The 22,844-nt window shown below is 40.5% G+C and overlaps 1 protein-coding gene across 2 annotated transcripts in view; it reads right to left on the reverse strand.

The window, feature by feature from the left end:
- Tnks2 (tankyrase 2) overlaps window positions 1-20,535 on the reverse strand; it is a 56,493-nt gene extending 35,958 nt beyond the window's left edge. The window contains exons 1-7 of one of the 2 annotated variants that reach the window (XM_041660933.1): window positions 20,066-20,535; window positions 8,812-9,036; window positions 7,240-7,335; window positions 6,638-6,674; window positions 5,421-5,496; window positions 4,781-4,875; window positions 3,430-3,496 (exon numbers count right to left, since the gene is read on the reverse strand). In XM_041660933.1, the coding sequence (XP_041516867.1) occupies window positions 3,430-3,496; window positions 4,781-4,875; window positions 5,421-5,496; window positions 6,638-6,674; window positions 7,240-7,335; window positions 8,812-9,036; window positions 20,066-20,264 (795 nt within the window). In that variant the 5' untranslated portion in view covers window positions 20,265-20,535. The remainder of the gene's footprint in view (window positions 1-3,429; window positions 3,497-4,780; window positions 4,876-5,420; window positions 5,497-6,637; window positions 6,675-7,239; window positions 7,336-8,811; window positions 9,037-20,065) is intronic. The other variant, XM_041660932.1, reaches the window with a different exon arrangement.
- Between the last annotated feature and the right edge of the window lie 2,309 nt (window positions 20,536-22,844).

Here is a 22,844-nt window from a genome sequence, read left to right on the forward strand (position 1 = left end):
TACATGCAGGGAAGCAGAACTCTTAATGTGTATAGCTTAGTGAATTTTGAAAGATACAGATCCATTCCATCACAAGAAACAAGATTCATATTTCTTTGTTTTTGTTTTTGGAGACGGAGATTTTCTGTGTAACAGCCCTGGATGTCCTAGAACTCACTCAATAGAACAGACTGGCCGTGAACTCAGAGATCCGCCTGTCTCTGCCTCCCGAATGCTGGGATGAAAGGTGTGGACCACTACTGCCACAGAAGGCTTCTATGCTTCTTTCATTGGCATTTTTTTGCCCTAGTTTTTTACTTATTTTTTTTACATTTATTTATTTATTTAGTTTATAGTGTTCTGTCTGCATGCATGCCTGTAGGCCAGAAGAGGGCACCAGATTTCATTACAGGTGGTTGTTGGGAATTGAACTCAGGACCTCTGGAAGAACAATCAGTGCTCTTAACCTCTGAGCCATCTCTCTAGCCCTGCCCTGGTTTTTTAGTATCATATTTATGTATTCTTGGATTTCATAAAAAATGAAGCACAATAGACTGTGTGTGTTTAGCTCTTTCACACAGTAATGTTCCTGAGACTTGGGCTGCATCACTAGTTTGAATTGCTGAGGAGCTTTTTATTACATTGTGGTTTACTTATTAGCCTGTTACTGGACAACTGGACGGGAACAAGAAGAGTAAGGCAGCAGCAGGAGGAGGAGCCTGAAATAACAAGATTCCTAAATGTGGTTTGACTCTTTGATACTATGCTTCCATTAGCACAGAGTTAAAGTAATCTTTTAAATAGCTAACATCACATATTATACTTGGGCAACTTAAAAGCTCTAGCTTTTTTTTTTCCAGGTAAATATTTTTTTTTAATTACATGTGTCTGCATGTGTCACTTTGTGGGGGTACATGCATCACGGCAAGGTCTCTGGAGGCAGGCTGCCTGAGGTACATAACGTGGGTACATCCAAACTCCTGTCCTAGGCAAGATCATGTATGCTGTTAACTCCAATCACCTCTCCTGACCCAAAACTCTAGAAGGTTTAAAACATGAAGTAGACATCACATCTTTTGTGCTATTTTTGTGAACTTAGGTCTTTTTGCTGACTCTTATTAAATTTGATTTATAGTGACTTCAACCGAAGCTTGTTCTCACTTATTCTTACATACTTCATGTCAACAGCCTGCCATTTTTTATATATCCTTTCTAATTTCTATTTTGTTTTATTTTGTTTTTCGAGACAGGGTTTCTCTTTTGTAGTTCTAGCTGTCCTGGAACTCACTCTGTAGACCAGGTTGGCCTCAAACTCAGAGATCTGCCTGCATCTGCCTCTGACTCCTGAGTGCTGGGATTGAAGCTGTGCATCACCACCATTAAGCCTTTCTAAATTTTTTAATAGTCAAACCTTTATTGTAAATAAGTCACAAAGAAAATATTACTCAGTGAGATTAGCCAGACCCAAAGCCACACAATCTTGGTGAATGGGTACATCTCAAGCACTCATCCTGAAGCTATGGAGCTTTGCCCTGGGCCTTATTTACATTTTCAATTATATTTTTACTGCCTCCTCCACACATAAAGTAAACTAAATGCAAGAGTTAAAACCAGAAAAACAATTAGCTTTATATTCTCTAATTTTATATCAAACCAACATTAAAACCTGAATCACAATAAAGTTACAGACAGATGACGACGTGGTGGTGGCACAGACCTTTAATCCTAGCACTCAGGAGGCAGAGGCAGGCAGAACTTTGTGAATTCAAGGCCAGACTGGTCTACACAAGAGCTAGTTTCAGGACAAGCTCCAAAGCTACTGAGAAACCCTGTCTTGAAAAACAAACAAACAAACAAAACCAGTTACAGACAGAACCTTAAGGCAGTCTATTAGAGTTTCTGACATTCCTCTCAAGTGAAGAATAAGAGTCAACTCTTGGCATAGATGTTTAGTTATGAATCTGACAGAATTTCCCCTCAGATCAGACTACTTGCTTTTTTGCACGTAGAGGCTTTGAAGATTAAAGTTGAGAAAATGCCTTGTTATCCTTTAAAAAACATTTATTTACTTATTTGTGATACTTTGATACAGGGTCTCACTATGTAAACCTGGCTGGCTTAGAACTCACTATGTAGACCAGCTGACCTCAAACTCACAGAAGATCCACCTGCTTCTGCCTCCAGAGTGCTGGGATTAAAGGCAAGTGCCAACATTGTTATGCTTTAAATTTTTTTTAAAAGTATATTTATTGCCAGGCAGTAGTATAATATACATACAATATATAATATAGTATAATATAATTTACAATAAAAATACTCCCAAGTGGCAGCACTTCGGAGGCAGAGACAGGCAGATCTTTGTGAGCTCGAGGCCAGCCTGGTCTACAAAAGTTATTTCTAGAACAGGTTCCAAGGCTACGGAGAAACCCTGTCTCAAAAAACAAAGAAAGTACATTTACTGTCAGTCGGGTGGTAGTGGCGCATACCAAACCAATCAGCCAACCAAACAACCCCACCGCCTGGCAAAAAAGTATATTTATCGTCACATTAAGTTACTATGCGTACACACAAGCATGTGCCACAGTACACACGCAGAGGTCAGCAGACCACTTGAAGAAGTTGGTTTTCTACTACCATATGGAACCCAGGGATTGAACTGAGGTCGTTAGGCTTGGCAGTAAAAGGCTTTACCCACTAAGACATCTTGCTAGCCCTCGTTGCTATTTTTGTATTTGCTGGTGCCATATTTCATTTTTTATTTTATTTTATTTGTGGTTTTTCGAGACAGGGTTTCTCTGTGGTTTTGGAGCCTGTCCTGGAACTAGCTCTGTAGACCAGGCTGGTCTCGAACTCACAGAGATCCGCCTGCCTCTGCCTCCCAAGTGCTGGGATTAAAGGCGTGAGCCACCACCGCCCGGCATAAATCAGGGATGTGACTTGGCACCCCCTGTTCCTAGGTATAATGAGTGTTCTGGTCATGGAATGCAGTCACTGAATTAATGTCTTCTGTTAACCAGACTCTTTAGCAAGGGTTGTCAACCTGGTGTTTGCTCAGGACCTCTGTATTTTCCATCTTATTTTGGTAAGTCCCTGATCCCTCATCTCAATTAACACTTTAGTGTGACCTTTTTAGTGCCACTTTTCATTTATTTTTAATTTTTTAAAGAAAACAAATTATCTTTTTCATTTTACCAATCCCAGTTCCAACTCCCTTCCCTCCTCCCATTCTCTCCACTTACCCCCACCCACGACAACTATATATTTAACATTGCATGGTATCTCAAAAATCTGAAGGCAATCAAATGCTATTTTATCAATAATCTGCATGTTATGATTATAATTATTCCCACTTTCTACCAAGCACCCAAAACAAAAAATAAGTCAGAAACACTATGCATTTCAAATCATTTTATGTAATTACAGAAAATAATAAGGCACAGAAGAACTAACCTTGACCAGAAGTTCAGTTACTTCATAATGACCGTAAGAACAGGCATTGTGTAATGGTACCAGATCACTGCAATGAAAGGGAGGGAAAAAGCCCTTTATTACTGAGTCCCTAAGTCTAGGGCAATCTTCAAATTTTAATTCCCGAGTCTCTTTCAAATCCATATTCCTTTTCTCCCCACCACTACTACTCATAACTAGTTTGGGCTTACATAGTTACAACCTAAATAAACAACCTCTAAACCAATTTATTCTCTAAACTCTGGCCAGATTTTTATAAAGGTAAATCCCTTATAAGCATTCTTGTTTTAATATCATTGTTCTTCCTTGCTTTCTTTGAAGAGATGTTTCTAACTTTTAAATTTTCCCTTATATGAGGTCTCACTATATGCTTAGGCTGGTCTTGAACTCACAGACATCCATCTGCTTCTGCCTTCCCAGCGTTGGGAATAAAGACATGCACCTGGTTCTGTTCTAAGTTAACACAACACACACAAGGTTCTGAGCTTTTCTCTGGCTTTATAATTCTTTGTGTATCTGCACATGTACTTTTCCTAGGTATAGATTTCCTTCCTTCTGTTGTTCTGGCTCACATATCCTTTTCAGATTTATTCTGAATAAACAGGTCTTCTTTGAAACATCTTTTGAAATTCTGTAAGGCAAAATGCTACAGTCCTCGGTAAACTGAAGCCAAATTCCTTTGTAATATAAAGGAATAATAATAATAATAATAATAATAATAATAATAATAATAATAATAAAAGGAAGAACACTTACACTGTATAACCTTAACATTCTGGCTTCTACCTTTAAGCCTCTCTCCGTCTTCTTGGGGATCAGCTTTACTAACTGGCACAAGCACTGCCAGAGCAGTTTCTGGTAATACACAGCTCTTTCCTTGCCTGAATACCAATTTCACTGCCACTCACTAAATATTTGTGCTTGAATTTCTACATTCTCATGAAACCAAGAGCTCTAAAAGTTAGCACAATGTTTTCTGCCAAATCATTTCCCCTCCTATACTTCAGTGTGTGCTGTGGGTCTAACTCTCAGTTAGATTATAGGCTTGTGGCATCACACCCTGCCTTGAAGATATGGGCAGAGCATACATCTTCTAAAGGATCTCCTATAATAACTCCATTCATCAGTCTCTACTTATCACTCAAATTAATGGGGCATCTTTCATGAGCTGAGTGGTAGGTTTAATGCTTTAAAATCCCTATGGTGCTCAGAACAACTTGCATCTTACAAAAGATCACAATTTCCTTAAACAGCAACAGGAAAATGTTTTCGTTAAGGAGATAGTGTGTTAAAGGACGCTAACAAGAAGGCCTCACTTTTGTTCAAAGCTTACCCTTTATCTTTAGCATGGACATCAGCTCCATGTTGCAGTAACAGTTGTACAATCTTTACTCTGTTGTATCCTGCTGCCAAATGCAATGGAGTTGACTGAAACAGTAACCAAATAAACTAATGAAATTCACATAATGGCTGCATAAATGTTTGAAAATACAAAAACCCAAACATAATACAAGAAAATCTAACTATGATTAATCATTGCTAATAAACAATACATTTCTTTTTCTTTTCTTTTTTTTTTTCGGGGGGAGGGAGGTGTTTTGAGACAGGGTTTCTCTATTTAACAGTCCTAGCTGTCTTAGGACTTGCTCTGTAAACCAGGCTGGCCTCAATTTCAGAGATCCACCTGCATCTGCCTCCTGAGTGCTGGGATTAAAATCATATGTCACAATCGCCCAGCTCAATTTGGTTTTAGGAAATTAACATATATAGTAAGCATAGCATAAAAGTTTAAAGTTCATTATTGCATAGAGATAATATGCAATAAATGTTCATTATCAATGAGTTTTATTAAGAATCTTAATTACTATCTACAATTAAAAAGAAAATACCAGGACTTTATAATAAATATACATTCCTATCACCAGATGATAAAAAATTCTAAAAAAAAAAAAATAAATCATCAAAGCAAGTACCTTTCTGCCATCACTTGCATGGCAGTTGACATTCAATGGTGTAAGTAGAGCCATCATTTTTTCTTCATTGCCACTCCTAGAAACACACATTAAAAACATGCATTAGTAGCTTATACTATGTATTTAACCATTAAAAACAAAGTCTTCTCTTAAAGCATGCTTATGGCATTAGACAATTTTTTTAAAGATTTATTTATTTATTATTATTTATTTATTTATTATTAACATTCCTCTCACATATGCTTGCATGCCAGAAGAGGGCACCAGATCTCATTACAGATGGTTGTGAGCCACCATGTGGTTGCTGGGAATTGAACTCAGGACCTCTGGAAGAGCAGTCAGTGTCCTTAACCTCTGAGCCATCTCTCCAGCCCTAGACAATTTTTTTTTAAAGATGAGGTCTGTCATATTCTGTAGCACAGATTGTCCTGGAACTCTCTCTGTTGCTCGAGCTATCCTGAACTCATTGTAGGCTTACTGACTTTGTCTCCCATGGATGGAGATTACAAGTGTGGGCCATTATCACATTTGAAGGTTGGGGGTAAAGAACCAGAGATTCACAGTGAAATCTGTTTTCTTTTAAAATATCTAATTTTTGTTCTTTGTAAATGTGTTTGTGTTATGTGTGTGTGTGTGTACACAATACAACACATACATGTTTTGTGTGCTGCCTATAGAGGTCAGAGGCACCAGATACTCCTGGAGCTGAAGTTAAGGGCAGTTTTATGTCCTCTGATGAGGGTACCAGAACTGAACTTGGGTCCTTTGCAAGAGCATCAAATGCTCCTAACCACTGAGTCATGTCTCCATCCCCTCAAAGAGATTTATCTGCCTTTGCCTCTGGAATGCTGGAATTAAAGGTGTCTAGCAAGAATTTGCTTTTTAAAGATTTATTTTTAGTTGGGCAGTGGTAGTGTATGCCTTTGATTCTAGCACTCAGGAGGCAGAGGCAGGTGGATCCTTGTGAGTTTGAGATCAGCCTGGTCTACAGAGTAAGTTCTATGACAGCCAGGGCTACTCTGGAGCCCAAGGAGATGAGGAGTCGGTATAGGAACCTCTGGAACTAGAGTTACACATGGTTGTGAGCTGTCCTGTGGGTGCTGGGAACCGAACCTGAGTCTTCTGCAAGAGTATCAAGTGCTCCTAATCACTGAGTCATCTTTCCACCCGCCCCCTCCAGTGGAGTTTTTATGGCACATATACTTAATAGTACATACCTGGCACTTTCCAAGAGTTCATCTTTCTTATAGTCACCTGTGAATTGGGGGGTGAGGGAGACTATCAGAAATAATGGCAGTTACTTAAATGGACATCATACTAGGTAAAGGCAAAAATACATGAAGTAGATATAGCTCAAACCAACCCTGCTAACTTAGAGCTGTACTAATGTCAAAAGATTTCAAGGAAATGAATTCTAGTTCAAACAGTCATACTTTTGAAATAACTAGAATAAAGTATTTTAAAAGAATTCCTTAAAAAAAAAATCATTACACCAAAAACATAAGTCTATAAAGAAATACATTAATTGTCTGAAAAACTTGGGGATTTAAAAAAATATACTGAATACCTGAAGCAACACATGTTTATCATATCTTCTGCCAATACAATGACAAATTTAAATACAAATTTGAAAGAAAAAAAGGCTTTATTGTTTTTAGACAACAATCAAATTCAACTGTTGACAGACAGCAAAATAATAAGTAAACTACATCATGTTCAAACTCTACTTGAGGGCATCACCTGCATGAGGGAGTACATCTACCTAGCCCATTAAGTATTTTTATTCTTCCTGAAACAACCAAAGTGCACACAGACTTACCAGTGAGAACAGCTTTGGCGGATGGGTCTGCTAAATCCAATGCTGTCCTCCCATCTGTATTTCGGATGGTTGGCTCAGCTCCGTGCTGTAAAAGCACTGCAAAAAATAGCAACACTACTTTTCAAAATGGCCATCATGGCAGTCTGAGCTAATAATCAGTTTCTTTCCTTCCCTCCTTCCTTCCATTCTCAAAATTATAAAAGTCCCAGTACAGAATTCTCAAAATTATTTAAAGACTTTTGGTATACTGATAATATGGTAAATCCCTAAATTTAAGAAAATATAACATATTCAATTATTTAATATACTAAGAGCATGGTAAGTTTTCTCTGTTCAACAAAGATTTTTCTTGGCTATTTTTTCCCTGGTGACAGGTGATGGAGGGTGGTAAGAAGTATGCGGGGGAAAATGGAACTCTGGTCAAAGTTTTACTTGCTGCACAGGAGTACTGTCTATGGGAGAAAGACTCTTCTATTTTCCACTGCCCAAAGCTGTACACAGACCAGGCAGAGAGCTGGAGGATTTAAAACCTATGTGAACACAAGCATGCATTTGTGTGCACTTGCACACACAGAAGCAAAAAAATAAAAGTTTTTTGAAGAATGGAAAGTTCAAGGCTTATCTGGGCAACTCAGTGAATGGTGCCTATATTACAACAAGACCCTCAAATCATAACCAGAGTTCTTCACAAAGTCCCTTTCTGTTTCCTAACATTTCTCCAGTACAAAGATGCCAGAAAGTTGAGCCTTGAGACCTGACTCTGGCTAACTGTTCCAGTTATGGGTTTGTTACTGTGATAAAACCATGACCAAAAGAAACTTGGGGAAAAAGGGTTCATTTGATTTACATTCTATCATTAAGAAGTTGAGGCAGGAACCTCAGGGCAGGAACTGAAGCAGAGACAATGAAGAAACACTGCTCATTGTCTTGTTTAGCTACTTAAGAAAATAAAGAAACACAGCTCTGGCTCACCTGCCTCAGAGGGCACTGCCCACAGTGGGCTGAGCCCGCTTACATCAACTAAGAACTAAGAAAATTACTAGAGGCAATCCTCAATTGGGGTTCGGTCTTGCCAGGTGACTCTACTTGTGTCTAGGTGATAAACTTAACCAGCATACTAATTCACACCATTAGCCATTATCTTCTAATACACAATGTTCATTTCCACCATGCCTTTATTTGTTCTTTTGTTTGATTTTTAGGGATAGGGTTTCTCTGTGTAGTCCCAGCTGTCCCTGAACTCAGAGATCATTTGCCTCTGCCTCCCAGCACTGGGACTAAAAGCTACCATGTTCAGCTGCCTTTATTTGGTTCTTTATGCATCTTATCTCTCAAGAGAACACAATTTTTTAGAGAATGATTTTTTTTTTCCTATTTCCCACAGAATTTTAAGATTTTTAAGAAAAGACATGCAATAACGAATGGTTTGAGGGCTGGAGAGAAAAAAAAGATAGATTAAATCATGAACAGATTTAAATCTAAGTTCAGCCTGGTAAAAAGACAACACTAGACACATTAGATTCAGAATAGTTACAATTTCTAGAAAATTCTGAAAAAGAAATACTGGCTTACCAATGCAAACATCAATTTTTCCTTTAATTGCAGCTTCGTGGAGAGGAGTATAATTCCAATTATCTCGAGCATTTGGGTCTGCACCATGTTGCAAAAGGAGGTTGACTACTTCAGCATGACCAAAAGAGCATGCATTATGAAGAGGAATAAGACCCCCGTCATCACGAGCTTGCACATTTGCACCATTCTGAAGCAGATATTCAACTACATCCTTCCGTCCAAAACCTAGAAAGAATACAAATTGCCCACATTTAAGTTTACCAAGGAAAATGACAAGCTATGCCAGAATGTTTTAGGATAAACATACCATGATCAGGGTTTAAGGACTGTTGAAAAGATGACCTGAAACACATACAACTAACCTTACTGTTCAAACCCAAGGCCTCTCCTCCGCTAAGGAGCCTACAACACCCTAGTTGCTATTGCTACTAATTTCAGAGATGATTCTAAGGGGGCTAAAAGCTCAAACCCCAAATGGCTCCAACTATATAATGACATTTCCAATTGCAAATACCAAGTTCTGCATATTTAGTGTGTACACATTTTCATACACTCCATGTATGTAACTTAAGTATATAAACGAGTACCTAATAAAGAAGTAGCAGACTTAAAGTCTCAGAATCTTTCTGCTCCAGTGGGGTAGATAAATGGAAGGAATATAGAGACAGGAGATAGCTAAGTCAAAATCTGATGCAGTTACTGTTCCAATCCATGTGAAGCACCATGCCACTCATATCCCCACCAATATTTTTAAAAGATGCTATTTGCATATTCCCATTTTTTAAAATTTAAAATCTCATAATAGCCTAGAAATTAACTTCTATTTTACTGAAATATGAAAATTTAACTAGTTCCATCCTGGTCTAGATAGTTGGTGATTTCTCAATCTTTTTACTACTGCCCATGACACTATCAGTAACTAAAAAGAGAAAGAAAAGAAAACATAGACTCCAGTGGCTAATATGGTAAACAGAATCGTAACCAAGATATAGAATAAAACAGGGTTTGTGAGTGTGCTGGTTAGTTTTTTGTCTACTTGACATAAGCTATAATCATCTGAAAGGAGGAAACTTCAATTGAGAAATTGCCCCTGCTGTAGGCACCTGTAGGACATTTTCTCAGTGGTTGATAAGGGAGGGTCCAGTCCATTTATGTAGTGCCACACCCCTGAGCTCCAGTGCTGTAACAAAGCAAGCTGAGCAAGCCAATAAGCGTACTTCTTCATGGTCTCTGCATCAGTCCCTGCCTCCAGGTTCCTGCCCTGTTTGAATTTCTGCCCTAACTACCTGCAGTGATGAACTGTGATGTGGAAGTATAATAAACCCTTTCCCTTCCAAGTTGCTTTTGGTCATGGTGGTTTTCCGAGATGGGGTTTCTCTGTGTAACAGGCCATGCACGGTGTTTTACTGCAGTAATAAAAACGCTAACTGGAACAGTAGATAAGATTTGGTCCTGGAAATGCTTAGTTAGATGTGCTCATGGGACAAATGTCCAGTGAGTAATAGGTTCTGTGGATCCTAAACTCAGGAAACTGGTCCAACTTGGAGACAGTCATTTTGGAGTTCTGGCCATAAAGCCAGGCATGAATATTAATGAAGCTAACTACAGAACACTGATATTTTGTTATACAGTGGGAAGCATATAAGAACCACTGACTGGGAGAAGATCTTCACCAACCCTGCAACTGACAAAGGTTTGATCTCCAAAATATATAAAGAACTCAAGAAACTAGACCGTAAAAGGCTAATCAACCCAATTATAAAATGGGGCACTGATCTGAACAGAGAATTCTCAACAGAAGAACTTCAAATGGCCAAAAGACACTTAAGGTCATGCTCAACTTCCTTAGCGAAGAACCTACAGTCCTTCCTCACTTTCTCAAGATCTTTGCTCTCTCTGTGCTCCCTCAATCTTGACACTCTACTAGGTCATTCCCCAGAGCCCCTCAACACACTCCTTTCTTCCTCTCATGGAAAGTCTTCTTCCTTAAAGCACAATCTCAGCTCTGCTCCTGCATTACCCAATCAGTAAGGTTTATCTCAAATTCAGCCAACTTCTGCTTCTTTCTCCCAGTTGCTTTGAACAGGGTCACTTCCAATAGCCATATTCCTAAATCCAAAGGTTTTTGTTTGCATTTGACTAGATACACCAGCAATATTCAACAGCTAACTATTCTTTCCTGCTTGAAATACATTCTCCAAAGAGCTCAAGGAGTCATGATTCAGGTCTTCCCCTGATCACTCATTCACTTAACAAATCATAAGAAAACATCTACTATGTGCCAGATACTTCTCTGGTGTATATGACAAACCAATAAGTAAACCAAATCTCTGCCTTAAAAAAATTTGTGTTTGTGTGAGTGGCGCATGCGCACAAACTGTTTTTATGTACATAGAGGGGCCTTTGGGAAATAAAAGATGGCTTTGGATCCCCTGAAACTGTAGTTATAGCCATCTATTGGTGCTGGTAATGAACCTGGGTCCTCTGCACGGGAACCAAGTGCTCTTAACTTCAAAACCATTTCTCTAGCTCACCAAATTTCTGCTTTTGAGGAATTTCTTTTTTATTGGCATGGGGGAAGGCAATAAACATAAAAAAGTATGTTAAGAGATGATGAAAAAAGAGTAGAATGAGTAGTGCTGAAAGTATGTATGTGGGAGAAGACTGCAAAGTTGAATCTGGTGGGATCTGTAGTTGGAATCTCCAGTCTACACTCATCACCTACGTTCTAGAATGTTTCATCTTGATCCTTTCAAAAGCATCTCTCTCTAGCTCAACAAGGTCTCAGCTTTTCTATACTTCCACTGACACTGCTTTATTTCAGCCACCAGAACTTCCTGCCTTCAACAGTCTTTTTTTTTTTTCAGAAATGTCCCTTTCATTTCTATTTCCAACAGTCTTTATGGCTGCACACACCAGAACAGAGCTGTTCTTTTACAGCTTTTCTTCTTTGTCTATTTTCTAATACTATGATATAACAATCCAGCAAATACCAACAAACTGTTAGATGCTACATACTGTGAAGGACACTTAGTATGTAGGTTAGGTTTTTGTCAACTTGACACAAGTTAGAGTCCTTAGGGAATCGACTGAGAAAATGCTTCCATCAGACTGGCCTGTAGAGTCTATAGGGCACTTTCTTGATTAATGATTGACTGAATAGGGCGCCCCTGGGCAGGTGATCCTGGACTGTATAAGAAGGCTAGCTGAAGGAGCTGCGTAGAGCGAGTACACCATTCCTCCACAGCTTCTGTTTTAGTACCTGCCCTCAAGTTCCTTCTTGAGCAACTGTGATGTGGAAGTATAAGCCAAATAAATCCTTTCCTCCCAAAGTTGCTTTTGGTCGTGGTGTTTTACCACAACAGTAGGAAGCAAACTAGAATACTGGGGAAATGATCAACAAAGATATTCATGACTCTTTCACTTCATAGAATTAAGAGTCCAGGACCTCAGTTCTGTGTTACATGTCAGTGGTCTCTTTCCTCAGGAGACTAAGACACAAAGATTACAAATATAAAAGTAGCCTGTGCTCAGTGAGTCTGCAAACCACAACCCCACAGCACAAACACAAGCACCCACAGAAACAAACCAAACCAACAAAACTTAACTCCGCCGTATAACGTTACTGTTTAAAATAGTTCACTTGCTTTCCATGGGCACTCAGACTAAACACTCAAATGCGCCACAGTGCAGGCAGAGACTGCTCTTTTGTTCCCCGGCTGCTCAGACCCGAATAATCACACAGAAACTATATTAATTACAACAATGCTTTGTCAACAGCTCAGGCATATTTCTAGCTAGCTCTCACATCTTGAATTAACCCTTTTTTTTTTTTTTATCAATCTTTGCATTGCCATGAGGTTGTGGCCTACCGGTAAGGTTCCTAAGGTTCCAGTATGTCCTCCCCTTTGGCAGCTACATGGCATCTTTCTGACTATGCCTTCTCTCTGTGTCTCTCTTTGTGTCTGTTCAGATTTCTGCTAAGCCATTGGCTAAAACAGCTTCTATGTTAACCAATGGTAATAAAACATATTCTTAGCATACAGAGGGGAATCCCACATCACCACAGTGAATTACCAAGAATCCTGGATGAACTGGCCTTTGGCACTGTTTCATGCCCTCCTCCCCCTCCTAATTGTGATCCAGCTTCTTCTGAGTTTGTCAAGTATGTTGAGATTCAGTAAATGCTGTCTGTCCACTCAGAAAGCTCTTCCTTTGAATGTACAACCCTTGGTCTTGTTGTCTATTTAAAAGTCACCACCCAAACAAGGCGACCTCTGACCAGTCTCCACTCTGTCCAACTGTTCTCACCTAACACGGGCTGGCTGAAAGTTCCCTAAGAGCAGGGATTGGATCTTTGTTGTTTACAGTCCGTATCATCTGTCTTTCTCTATATATGGTGGCTCAGTATCTGCTAGTTTCAAATTCAAGAGCCTCCTGCTTCAGCTTCCTAGGGCTGAGATTATGAGCATGTACAACCAAACCCAGCTCCTGGATGCTAATTCCATAAGACTTGAGAGCTGTGAATGTCTTAGTCATCCTTATTTTCCTGGAGTTCTTCAGAGGATGAGGTGTTTAGTAGTTTGTTGATGCTTGCTTAATATACCAGGGAATGAAAAAAAGCTAAGAATGGAAACTGAGAATGGTACTGAGAAGCAAAGAAGGAAAATTTCAAGGAGACTGTAAATTTACTGCTTTCATGTCTGACTGTTACCACTACCTCTGCTATACTGTCTTCTACTATTGCCCCTCCCATCCATTCACTATCCATCTGGAGGAAAAGCTTTTAGAAACGGCTTTCTAAATTGGAGAGTAAACAAAAGAATGAGAATAAGCAGAAATTAGTTAAGTATTCCTCTTAACTGTAAAGTCATGTAATACATCCACCTTTAGAAGAAGGATCCCTACTTCTTCACTGGTAACAATCATTAATAAAAATGGTGATATAAAGGCCGACTCTCACTAAAAGAAGAACTTGGTGAGTATAGCAAAAGCTAAAGTAAGTGTTTAGTTGTTACTGTTACAAGAAATAGAGTCTAGTGGGAAGATTCCTGTTCCAATGTGCTGGACCTAGCTGAAGATCAAGTTGTAACTACCTGGCAAAACACCATGAAAAGGGGGTTGCGTGAAGCCAAAATTAAAGGGACACTGACTACAGGTAGTTGAATTTGCTATACTGTTCAAGATCAAGAGCCTAAAATTTTGAACAACTGAAGCCACATTCTAACACTAAACAGTAATTCTCATCCTTCCTAATGCTGCGACCCTTTAATATAGTTCCCCGTTCTGTGGTGACCCCAACCATAAAATTATTTTCATTGCTACATCTTAAGTGTATTTTGCTACTGTTATGCACTGTAAACATCGGACATGTAACCCCTGTAAAAGTGTTGTCTGACCCCCAAACACAATCCACAGGCTGAGAACCCCTGCACTGGAGGATTTTCCTTAGAGAGCCTGAGGTGATGTCAATAAACTTTCCACTGCTGGGAAAACACATCCATCTAGGATGCATCAGTCAGGCATGGTACCTCATACCTCTAGCCCTAGCATTTCAGAGGCAAAGGGATCAAGAGATGAATAAAAATCAACCAGATGACATGTAATGCAGCCTTAAAAAACAAACAAAAACCAAAAATAAACAATAAAAAGATGTTTTCCAAATTCTCAGGGAATAATCTCTGATGAAATCCTCGTTCTTAGATTCTCAAGAATGGTACACAGCACTTCTGACAAAGTAACAATTTCTTGGGGGAAGGGAATGCTTTACAGCTCCATTTCCATCTGTTCTCACTGGCAAGGTAGAACATGAGCAGATATACCCTAAGAGTCAATGCCAACCTCCATCTTAAATTTCTTTAGACTAGTAATTAAAGGAAGAGGTCCACTTTGACTTGGAGCAGGTATACTATCCAGCCAGACTAGAAGAAACATAGAAAAGAATGTCATGGACCGTGAGATGATAAAACCCTGGCATTCTGGATGAGGGAGCACCCAGAAGAGTACTCCAAAGAAGTTACTGAAGCCAGCTCTCTAAGTTCAGGAAGAGCCAAGGAAAATGCTTAGCTAAGATATTACATTACAAGACACAGTGAATCAAAGCCTGACTTGTTGAGCAGACTAATCAGTATTGGGGTTTCTGTTATAATATTTAATTCCTGAATCAAAACCCCATCCTGAAAATAATAATGTACAATTGCAGTCCCAGGCAAAAAATGTGGATACATTTTGTGGATTTGTGTGGCTACATCATAAATATGATGTTAGAAATGGTATTAAAAGGTCTGGAGAGATGGCTTAGTGGTTAAGAACATGGATTGTTCTTGCAGAGGACCCAAATTCAATTCCCAACACCCACATGAGGCAGCATACAGTTGTTTTAACCCCAGCTCCAGGGGATGGCCTTAACTTTAGGTACATGCACACAAATAAATAATAATAAAAATATTTTTTAAAAAGAGAAATGGTATTAAAGGTTTTTGAGATTTTTTGTTTGTTTTTTCGAGACAGGGTTTCTCTGTTTAAGTCCTGGCTATCCTAGACCAGGCTGGCCTTGAAACTCACAGAGATCCACCTATTTCTGCCTTCCGAGTGCTGGGATTAAAGGCATTTGCCACCATGCCTGGCTGGTTCTTGAGATTTTTAATAATTTATTTTTATTTTATGTGTATTGGTGTTTTACCTGCATGTATATCTGTGTGAGGATGTCAGGTCCCCTGGAACTGGAGTTACAGATAGTTACGAGCAGCCCTGTGGCTACTGGGAATTGAACCAGTTCTTAACTGCTGAGCTATCTCTCCAACCTGGTTTTTGAGATTTTTTTTGTAGGATTGTTTTAGTTAACAATAAAAATGACAGAAATCATCATATTGTTTGTAGATGACCTGTCAAAGACTTGAATTGAGCCAACTACTATTCTACTCTTCTATACCAAAGAATGAACAACCTGTCAAATTACAGAAATCCTGTATGCCTCTGAAAGATGCCAAGGAACCCCATGTTCTGATACTTCCAACTAGATCCATAGTTGAATAGAAAAGGCTATTCAGCTTCTTGTAACCTTTCTCCTACTGTATACCAGCCACATCCATTCACTCTTCAAGAGTTGCATATATGTGAACATGGTCCATCCAGTCTTCTTTCATCTTTAGAAATCCAGTTTTTTATCTACTGCCTGTACAATGAATTCTAGATGCTCTTATTCCACTTTCTTCCTATGGAAGAAACTTCTTCTAAGCAGTTCACATAGTGGATGATTCTAATTGAATCTAACCAACTCAAAATGGGTACCAATAACATACTACAAGTCAAAACAGTGCTCCATCTCTTGGCTACAACTATATAATGCACATTCATTTTCAACTTTTCATTCTTCACAGCATAGCACATGTACTGTCTTTCTATCCACGTCTATATACCCGGATTTCTTTTTAAAATTTATTTTTTATTTGATTTGCATTGGTATTTTGCCTGCATGTATGTATGTCTGTGTGAGGGTGTCAGATCTTGGAGTTATAGACAGTTGTTAGCTGCCATGTGAGTGCTGGGGATTGAACCAGGGACCTCTGGAAGAGAAATCAGTAGTCTTAATTGCTGAGCCATCTTTCCAGCCCATACTTGGACTTCTTAAACCTCAGTCTTTGTACATTTTTCTGTACTGACTGACACTTTCCTGCATACTCAAAAAGTATTCAGGGGGGCTGGAATGGCTCAGTGGTTAAAAGCACTTACTGCTCTTCCAGAGAACTGGGGTTCAATTCCCAGCACCCACATGGCAGCTAACAATTATCTGCAACTCCAAGATCTAACACCTGCACAGACATGCATGCAGGAAAAACACCAATGCACGCACACAAAAAACCCATACTGTCTGCATGCACAAAATGCTCAGATCATAAAAAGTATTCTTTAAAAAAAAAAAAAAAGATAAGGAGCTGGAGAGATGGCTCAGTGGGTAAGAGCACTGGCTCCTCTTCCAGAGGTCCAGAGTTCAATTCCCACCACACACATAGCAGCTCAGAACCATCTGTAATTCCAGTTCCAGGGGAATCTGATACTGTCTTCTGGCTTCCAAAGGTACTGCATGCACACGGTGCACACACTCGCAGGCCAAACAACCACATACATAAAATGTTGATTAGACAGAATTTTAGTGCCAAAAATTTTATACTTAGTAAAATTAGAGTCCAAACCCACTTGTTCGTATACATTCTATGATGTCACTCAAAATTTAAAAAAAGAAAAAAAAATCAATTCATATCCTGTACCTGTATAGTTGGGGGCAGAGAAAGAACAGAAGGGAAAGGAAATCATTTTCTGTGTATTTTTTCTTAGGAATGACTTCCTAAAAATTGTATTACCTAGTTCAATAATAAAAAGCAGCTAACAGAAGAAAAAATTTCTGTTTACGTAATTATCTCAATCACAAAAAGAACTTAATTCCCATAAGGGGCTGATATCTGACTAATTGAACTAAGAGGGTTTTTGTTTGTTTGTTTGTTTTGAGGGGTGTGTATGTGTGGAAAGACAAAACCATTTTTCATTGTCTAGCATTCACACCTCTCATTCTTATTGACAAAGCACACCTTTTCTGCTCAATTAAACCTTTAAACTTTAATTGGCTATTTTAAAGTTTTTAAAATGCGTTTGCATCTCCAACCCTATAAAATACAAACACAAATAACTGCGTGGTCAGGCAATTACCAAGTATCACCAGAGACCACAGACCGAGCACCCAACAGTACGCCTACATAAGCACAAATGCTAACTCACTACCCACAGAGAAAATGTGGGTGGGCATACTTACTTAAAAATAAATAGGGCTGAGAATGTAGCTCAGCAATAGCAAATGCGTTTAGTAGGGTCAAGGTACTTACTGGGCACCATACCCGGCACAGAAAAACAGAATTAGTAAGTGCTACATTAATCTAATAATTTGAATTTTAAAATTTACAAGCCAGTCAGGTATGGGTGTGTGTGTGTGTGTGTGTGTGTGTGAGAGAGAGAGAGAGAGAGAGAGAGAGAGCAGCAGCATTGCACACCTTTAATCCCAGCAATAGGGAGGTAGAGGCAGGTGGCTCTCTGTAGTTTGAGGCCAGCCTGGTCTATAAAGTGAGTTCCAGGACAGTCAGGGCTGTTACATAGAGAAATCCTGTCTTGAAAAACCCAATAAACAAGCAAACCCCAAAATTACAAAGCCATCTTTTAAAAACCTCCTTATTTTCTAGGGTTGAAACGTAGGCCTTTCAAAAGTGTTATTGCGTATCCATTCTTTAGCAATTATTTTTTATAATAATTGTGTGTGTGTGAGTGTGTACAGGTGCCAGGTTAGGTATCTTTATCTATGGTTCTCTATTTTTTAAAGCAGGGTCTTGCATTGACCCTGGGGCTCGTTGATGAAGGGCTGGCTAATAAGCCCCAAGGATCCTTCTGCTTTCACCTCCTAGAGCTGGGATAGCCATGTATCAATACAACTTTTTTTTTTTAATGTGGTGGGGATCTGAACTCAAGTCCTCATGTTTTCAAGGTAAGCACTTAATCCACTGAGCCATCTCCCTAGTCTCCTTAGTAATTATTTTATGATTTGCCTTTTATATCCTAACTTCTTAATTTTACAACCTAAAACTGTCTCTAAGTAAATTATTAGTGGTGAGTTGGTCCCTATGCTATTTAAATTTCCATTTCAATCTGGACAAACAAAATAAAATACACGGGGCTGGGTATACTCTACCCCATTCAGTTGTAGAACACTTGTCTAGCATGTGCAAGGCCTTAGATTCCATCCATGGGGTGGGAGAGAAGTATGTTGGGGAAGAACTGAGGATGGGATGGAGTAGGAGCAACAAGGTCACACCATAAACCCACATCTCTAAATACTATTTTCAGACATGAACTCACTAATACACCAAATTCTTGAAAGGTGGCAACTAAGACCGTCCTTGGCTATTTTTATCAAGTGAACATAATCTAAGTAACATTACCCCTCTGGATTATGTAGCAGTTGGTTGTGACCATTTGCCAAATAGGTTGGCTAAATGGTCAAGCAGGACAATTCAAATTAGCCGAAGAAAGGCAACACTGTTAACAGAGATTTGGTCTCATTGCTCTTCTTTTCTTCCCAGTGTCCACAGACGTTCTCAGCTCACCTACCTGAGGTTTTCCCAAGCTTTTCCCTCTTAGAGAGGCTCTCAATTAAGGAAGCATGATTCATGACAGCATGTACATTATAAAATGGGGACAGGTCAAAGCAACCAGACCCACAATCAGTCTAACAGTAAAAGCATGCCTGCAAGCAAGAAATCTTTCTCATGCTCTTCTGTCCATCACCCCTGCCCACAAAGAAACTTAAAATGTTTCTTTTTAAAAAGAACTGCTAAACAATCTTGACGCACACTATAACAAATGTTACCAAGCCATGATGATCTTTTTCGATCACGAGGTTAAAAAGTTACAATCTGTCCTTTATAGGAGAAGCATAAAAGGTTCAGTCAATAAGTTGGCCCCATCCCTGGCTATTTTAAATACCTCAACAAACCTTAGCACTCTGGTATCATAGAGAACCCAGCAGTTAAAACTAATTTCAAACTATTTAAAATAAATCTCAGGATGACTCAAAACGAGTCTCAAAATCCTAGATCTAAGCTCCAGTGCATGTTCCATCTTGTCTCTCGCTCACTTTCCACCCCAACTTGTGCGTGTGTGTGTGGCAGAGGCCACCCACACTCAGCCTAAGTAGATCTCAGGTCTCCCAAAGCTGCCTGTTTCCGGTTTTAGTCTCTCCAGAAACCTAAACCAATTAACTCTAATGAGTCAATAGCCAATAAAACTTCTAAATTACATTTTCACAGTTTACGAAGGCCGCTAGAACTTAAGGGATTGGGAAGAGTTACTGTGGAACTTGCACAGAGTGAATTGTCGAGATGATTACTTTTTCAAATCACAAGGTCTTTCTGTGTGCAAGAGGCCCTTCAGGGTAGCAAGACCGGAAGTCGGTGCAGGTGTTGTTGATACAGTAAAACAAAACAAAGCACCTCCCCCCCATCAACCCACGCAAACAAGCAAAAGCCCTACCACCAAAACAACTTCCCGAGAGCAGGCTCACCCCACCCCTCATCACCAGCCCGGAGTGAGCGAGACGGCCCGGGTGAGAGTCCCCGGGAAAGGTCGGCGCCGGGACAGGGCGGTGTGGCTCGCGGCCTGCAAGCCCGAGCCTGCAGGTGGGGCGTGCGGGAGGCGACGCGAGGCCGGCGTTTACCTGCGGCGAAGTGGAGCGGGGTGGACTTCCTGCCCGCCGTGTCGCGGCTGTTCACCTTCTCGGGCGTCACCAGCCTCTTCACCCGCTCCACATCCCCGTTGCGGCAAGCCTCGAACAGCTCGCGGGCGGACGGCTCGACGGCCTCGGTCACGGCGCTCGCGCAGGCCGCGCCCCCGCCGGCGCAGCGGCGACCAGACATGATCCTGGCCGCCGCCGCCAGCAGCAGCGCCAGCAAAGGTAGCAGGAGCCCCGGCCCCGCGAGCAGGAGGGCGAGGCCCCCCGCAGGAGACGCGCTCAGGGCCCGGGCCGCTCGGCTCTCCGCTGTCACCAGAGCCGCCGCAGGCCCATGGCCGCGTCGCCGCGCGCCCCCGCCACGACTCCGTGACCCCCGGCTGCCCCACCGCGGCGGACGCAGCGCGATCCCGCCCGCCGAGCCCCGGAGCGACGCGGCGGCGGAAGCAGCCGAGACCACTCCTGCCAGCTCGCTCGGGTCCTGGGAGCGCGCGTGACGTCAGCCCGCGCGTGCGCACTGGCTGCGCTCCGGCCGGGCCGGTCTGGGCGAGCCGGGCCGCGCGGAGGGGTTTGTGGGAAATGTGCAGCGAGAGCCTTTGGTTGCGGGGAGAGAAGGGGCTCCGGCCCACCGCCATCTTTAGGGATCTTCTGCTGGAAACGGGAGGGCTGCCTTGTCTTTTCCTTAAAGCATAGACCTCCCAGAATGAGTTTCATTGCTCATATACTGAAAATGAACCTTTGCAAGTTTTGTTTCGGGCATGCATTTTTCTCTTGGAAGTTTTAGGGTGGTTCTTTATTTTTGCTTCCATACCGTCCCCTGGGAGATTCCTGCTTCCCCCTTCCCTCGCCCGTTTTCTTTGCCGTTGTCTCTTCACTAGACCCTCGGCATCCGCTTTTGTTTTTCATATAAGCCTTTTCTCAGAAATGGACCCGTTGCTCTTATTGAGAAGTTTGGGTGATGTCCCTAAAAGATGAAAGTTAATCTCAACTCTAAAGCAACAATTGGGGGTGGGGGTGACTCTGATTAGTTACACTTCCCATCGTAAATTACTAGCTCAGTGCTAACTGGAGAATCTATATATAAATCAGTATTGTTACCGGACGTGGCCGAGGGGCCGGTACACTAACAATGCACATTAAGAAAGTTTTCTAAAGTTTTTTTTTTCTCCCTGTGATCAGAAAATACAAACCACAGTTCATTTTTGTGTTTAAGGTAATAGTGGCATTTTTGTGTAAGATCTTGTTTCAGGAACCCGAAAGAAAGGTATATATAGATTTTGCTCTCATGAAAGTGCTGGCCTTTGTCACGCTGACAAGCATTTCCCCCTGTGAATTGACTTAACCTGTTTTTCAGGAAATCCAGTTTTTGTTTGGGAGTGATGACTCACAGCTGTGGGAGAAAAGCAGGGTACACTTTTTTGAACATTTTAGTAAATGAGAGCATTGTTATATATATTTACTCTATAATCATGTTTTTAGGCTATTTAGTGTAAATTTAAATGAATGCGTATTAATAAATATTCATGAACACACCAAGGATTAGAACACTACTCATATGATTGTGTCTCATTTTTCTTTACTTCATCCACTTGCCAAATATATTCCCAATTTTTATTTATTTATTTATTTTTTTGTTTTTGTTTTTCAAGACAGGGTTTCTCTGTAGTTTTGGAGCCTGTCCTGGAACTCCCTTGGTAGACCAGGCTGGCCTTGAACTCACAGAGATCTGCCTGCCTCTGCCTCCCGAGTGCTGGGATTAAAGGCGTGAGCCACCACCGCCCGGCCCAATTATTATTTTTTAATTTAGTAATTTTTGCTTATGTATTTCCTTCTAATATGTGTATATTAAGCTACATCAAGCTGAGACAGCAAACACTACCTACTAATCAATCTGTCTCCCACCCCTAACATATAAAAAAAGAACATGATTTCTGGAGAAGCGCAGTTGAAAACCACATTAGGATGGCTGCTCCAAAGCAAACAAACAGAAAATAGCAAATGTTGGTGAGCTAGGACAAACAAGAATCATTTCTCACTCTTTTGGCATCACAAATAAGTAGTGTAGTCATTATAGAAAACAATTTGGCAACTCCTCACAAAGCTTAACTTATTGGATCTGGAGAGATGGCACTGTTGGCTCTTCCTAGGACTTGGGTTCGATTCCCGGTACCCATATGGTGCTGCACAACCATAGCTCCAGTCTCAGGATCTCTTGCCCTCTTCTGGCCTCCCCCAGACAGCAGGCAGACATGTGGTGTAGACAAAATACCAAAACATAAAATTAATTGATTAAGCCATTTTAGAAGTTAGTGTGGTGGTTTCTCAGAAAACCAGGAATCAACCACAAAACCTAGCTACTCTTGAGCATATACCCAAAAGATGCTCAATCACACCACAAGGACACTTGCTCAACTATGTTTGTAACAGCTTTACTTGTAATATCCAGAACGTGGAAACAACCTAGATGTCACTCAATCGAAAAATGGATAAAGAAAATGTACATTTATGCAATGAAGTATTACTCAGCTGTTAAAAACTAGGACACCAGGAAATTTTAAGGCAAATGGATGGAACTAGAAAAAGTCATCCTGAGTGAGGTAACCCAGACTAAGAAAGATAAATATGGTATGAACTCACTCATAAGTGGGTATTAGCTGTAAAATAAAGGATAACTATACTAAAATCCACAGACACAGAGAGACTGGGTAACAAGGAGGGTTCATAGGGGTACACCAGATCTCCCTGGAAGGGGAAATAGAAGAGATTT

Source organism: Microtus oregoni, unplaced genomic scaffold, assembly GCF_018167655.1.
Source record: "Microtus oregoni isolate MIOR12 unplaced genomic scaffold, Mior012 000012F_ref0000307, whole genome shotgun sequence".
Lineage (NCBI taxonomy): Eukaryota > Metazoa > Chordata > Mammalia > Rodentia > Cricetidae > Microtus > Microtus oregoni.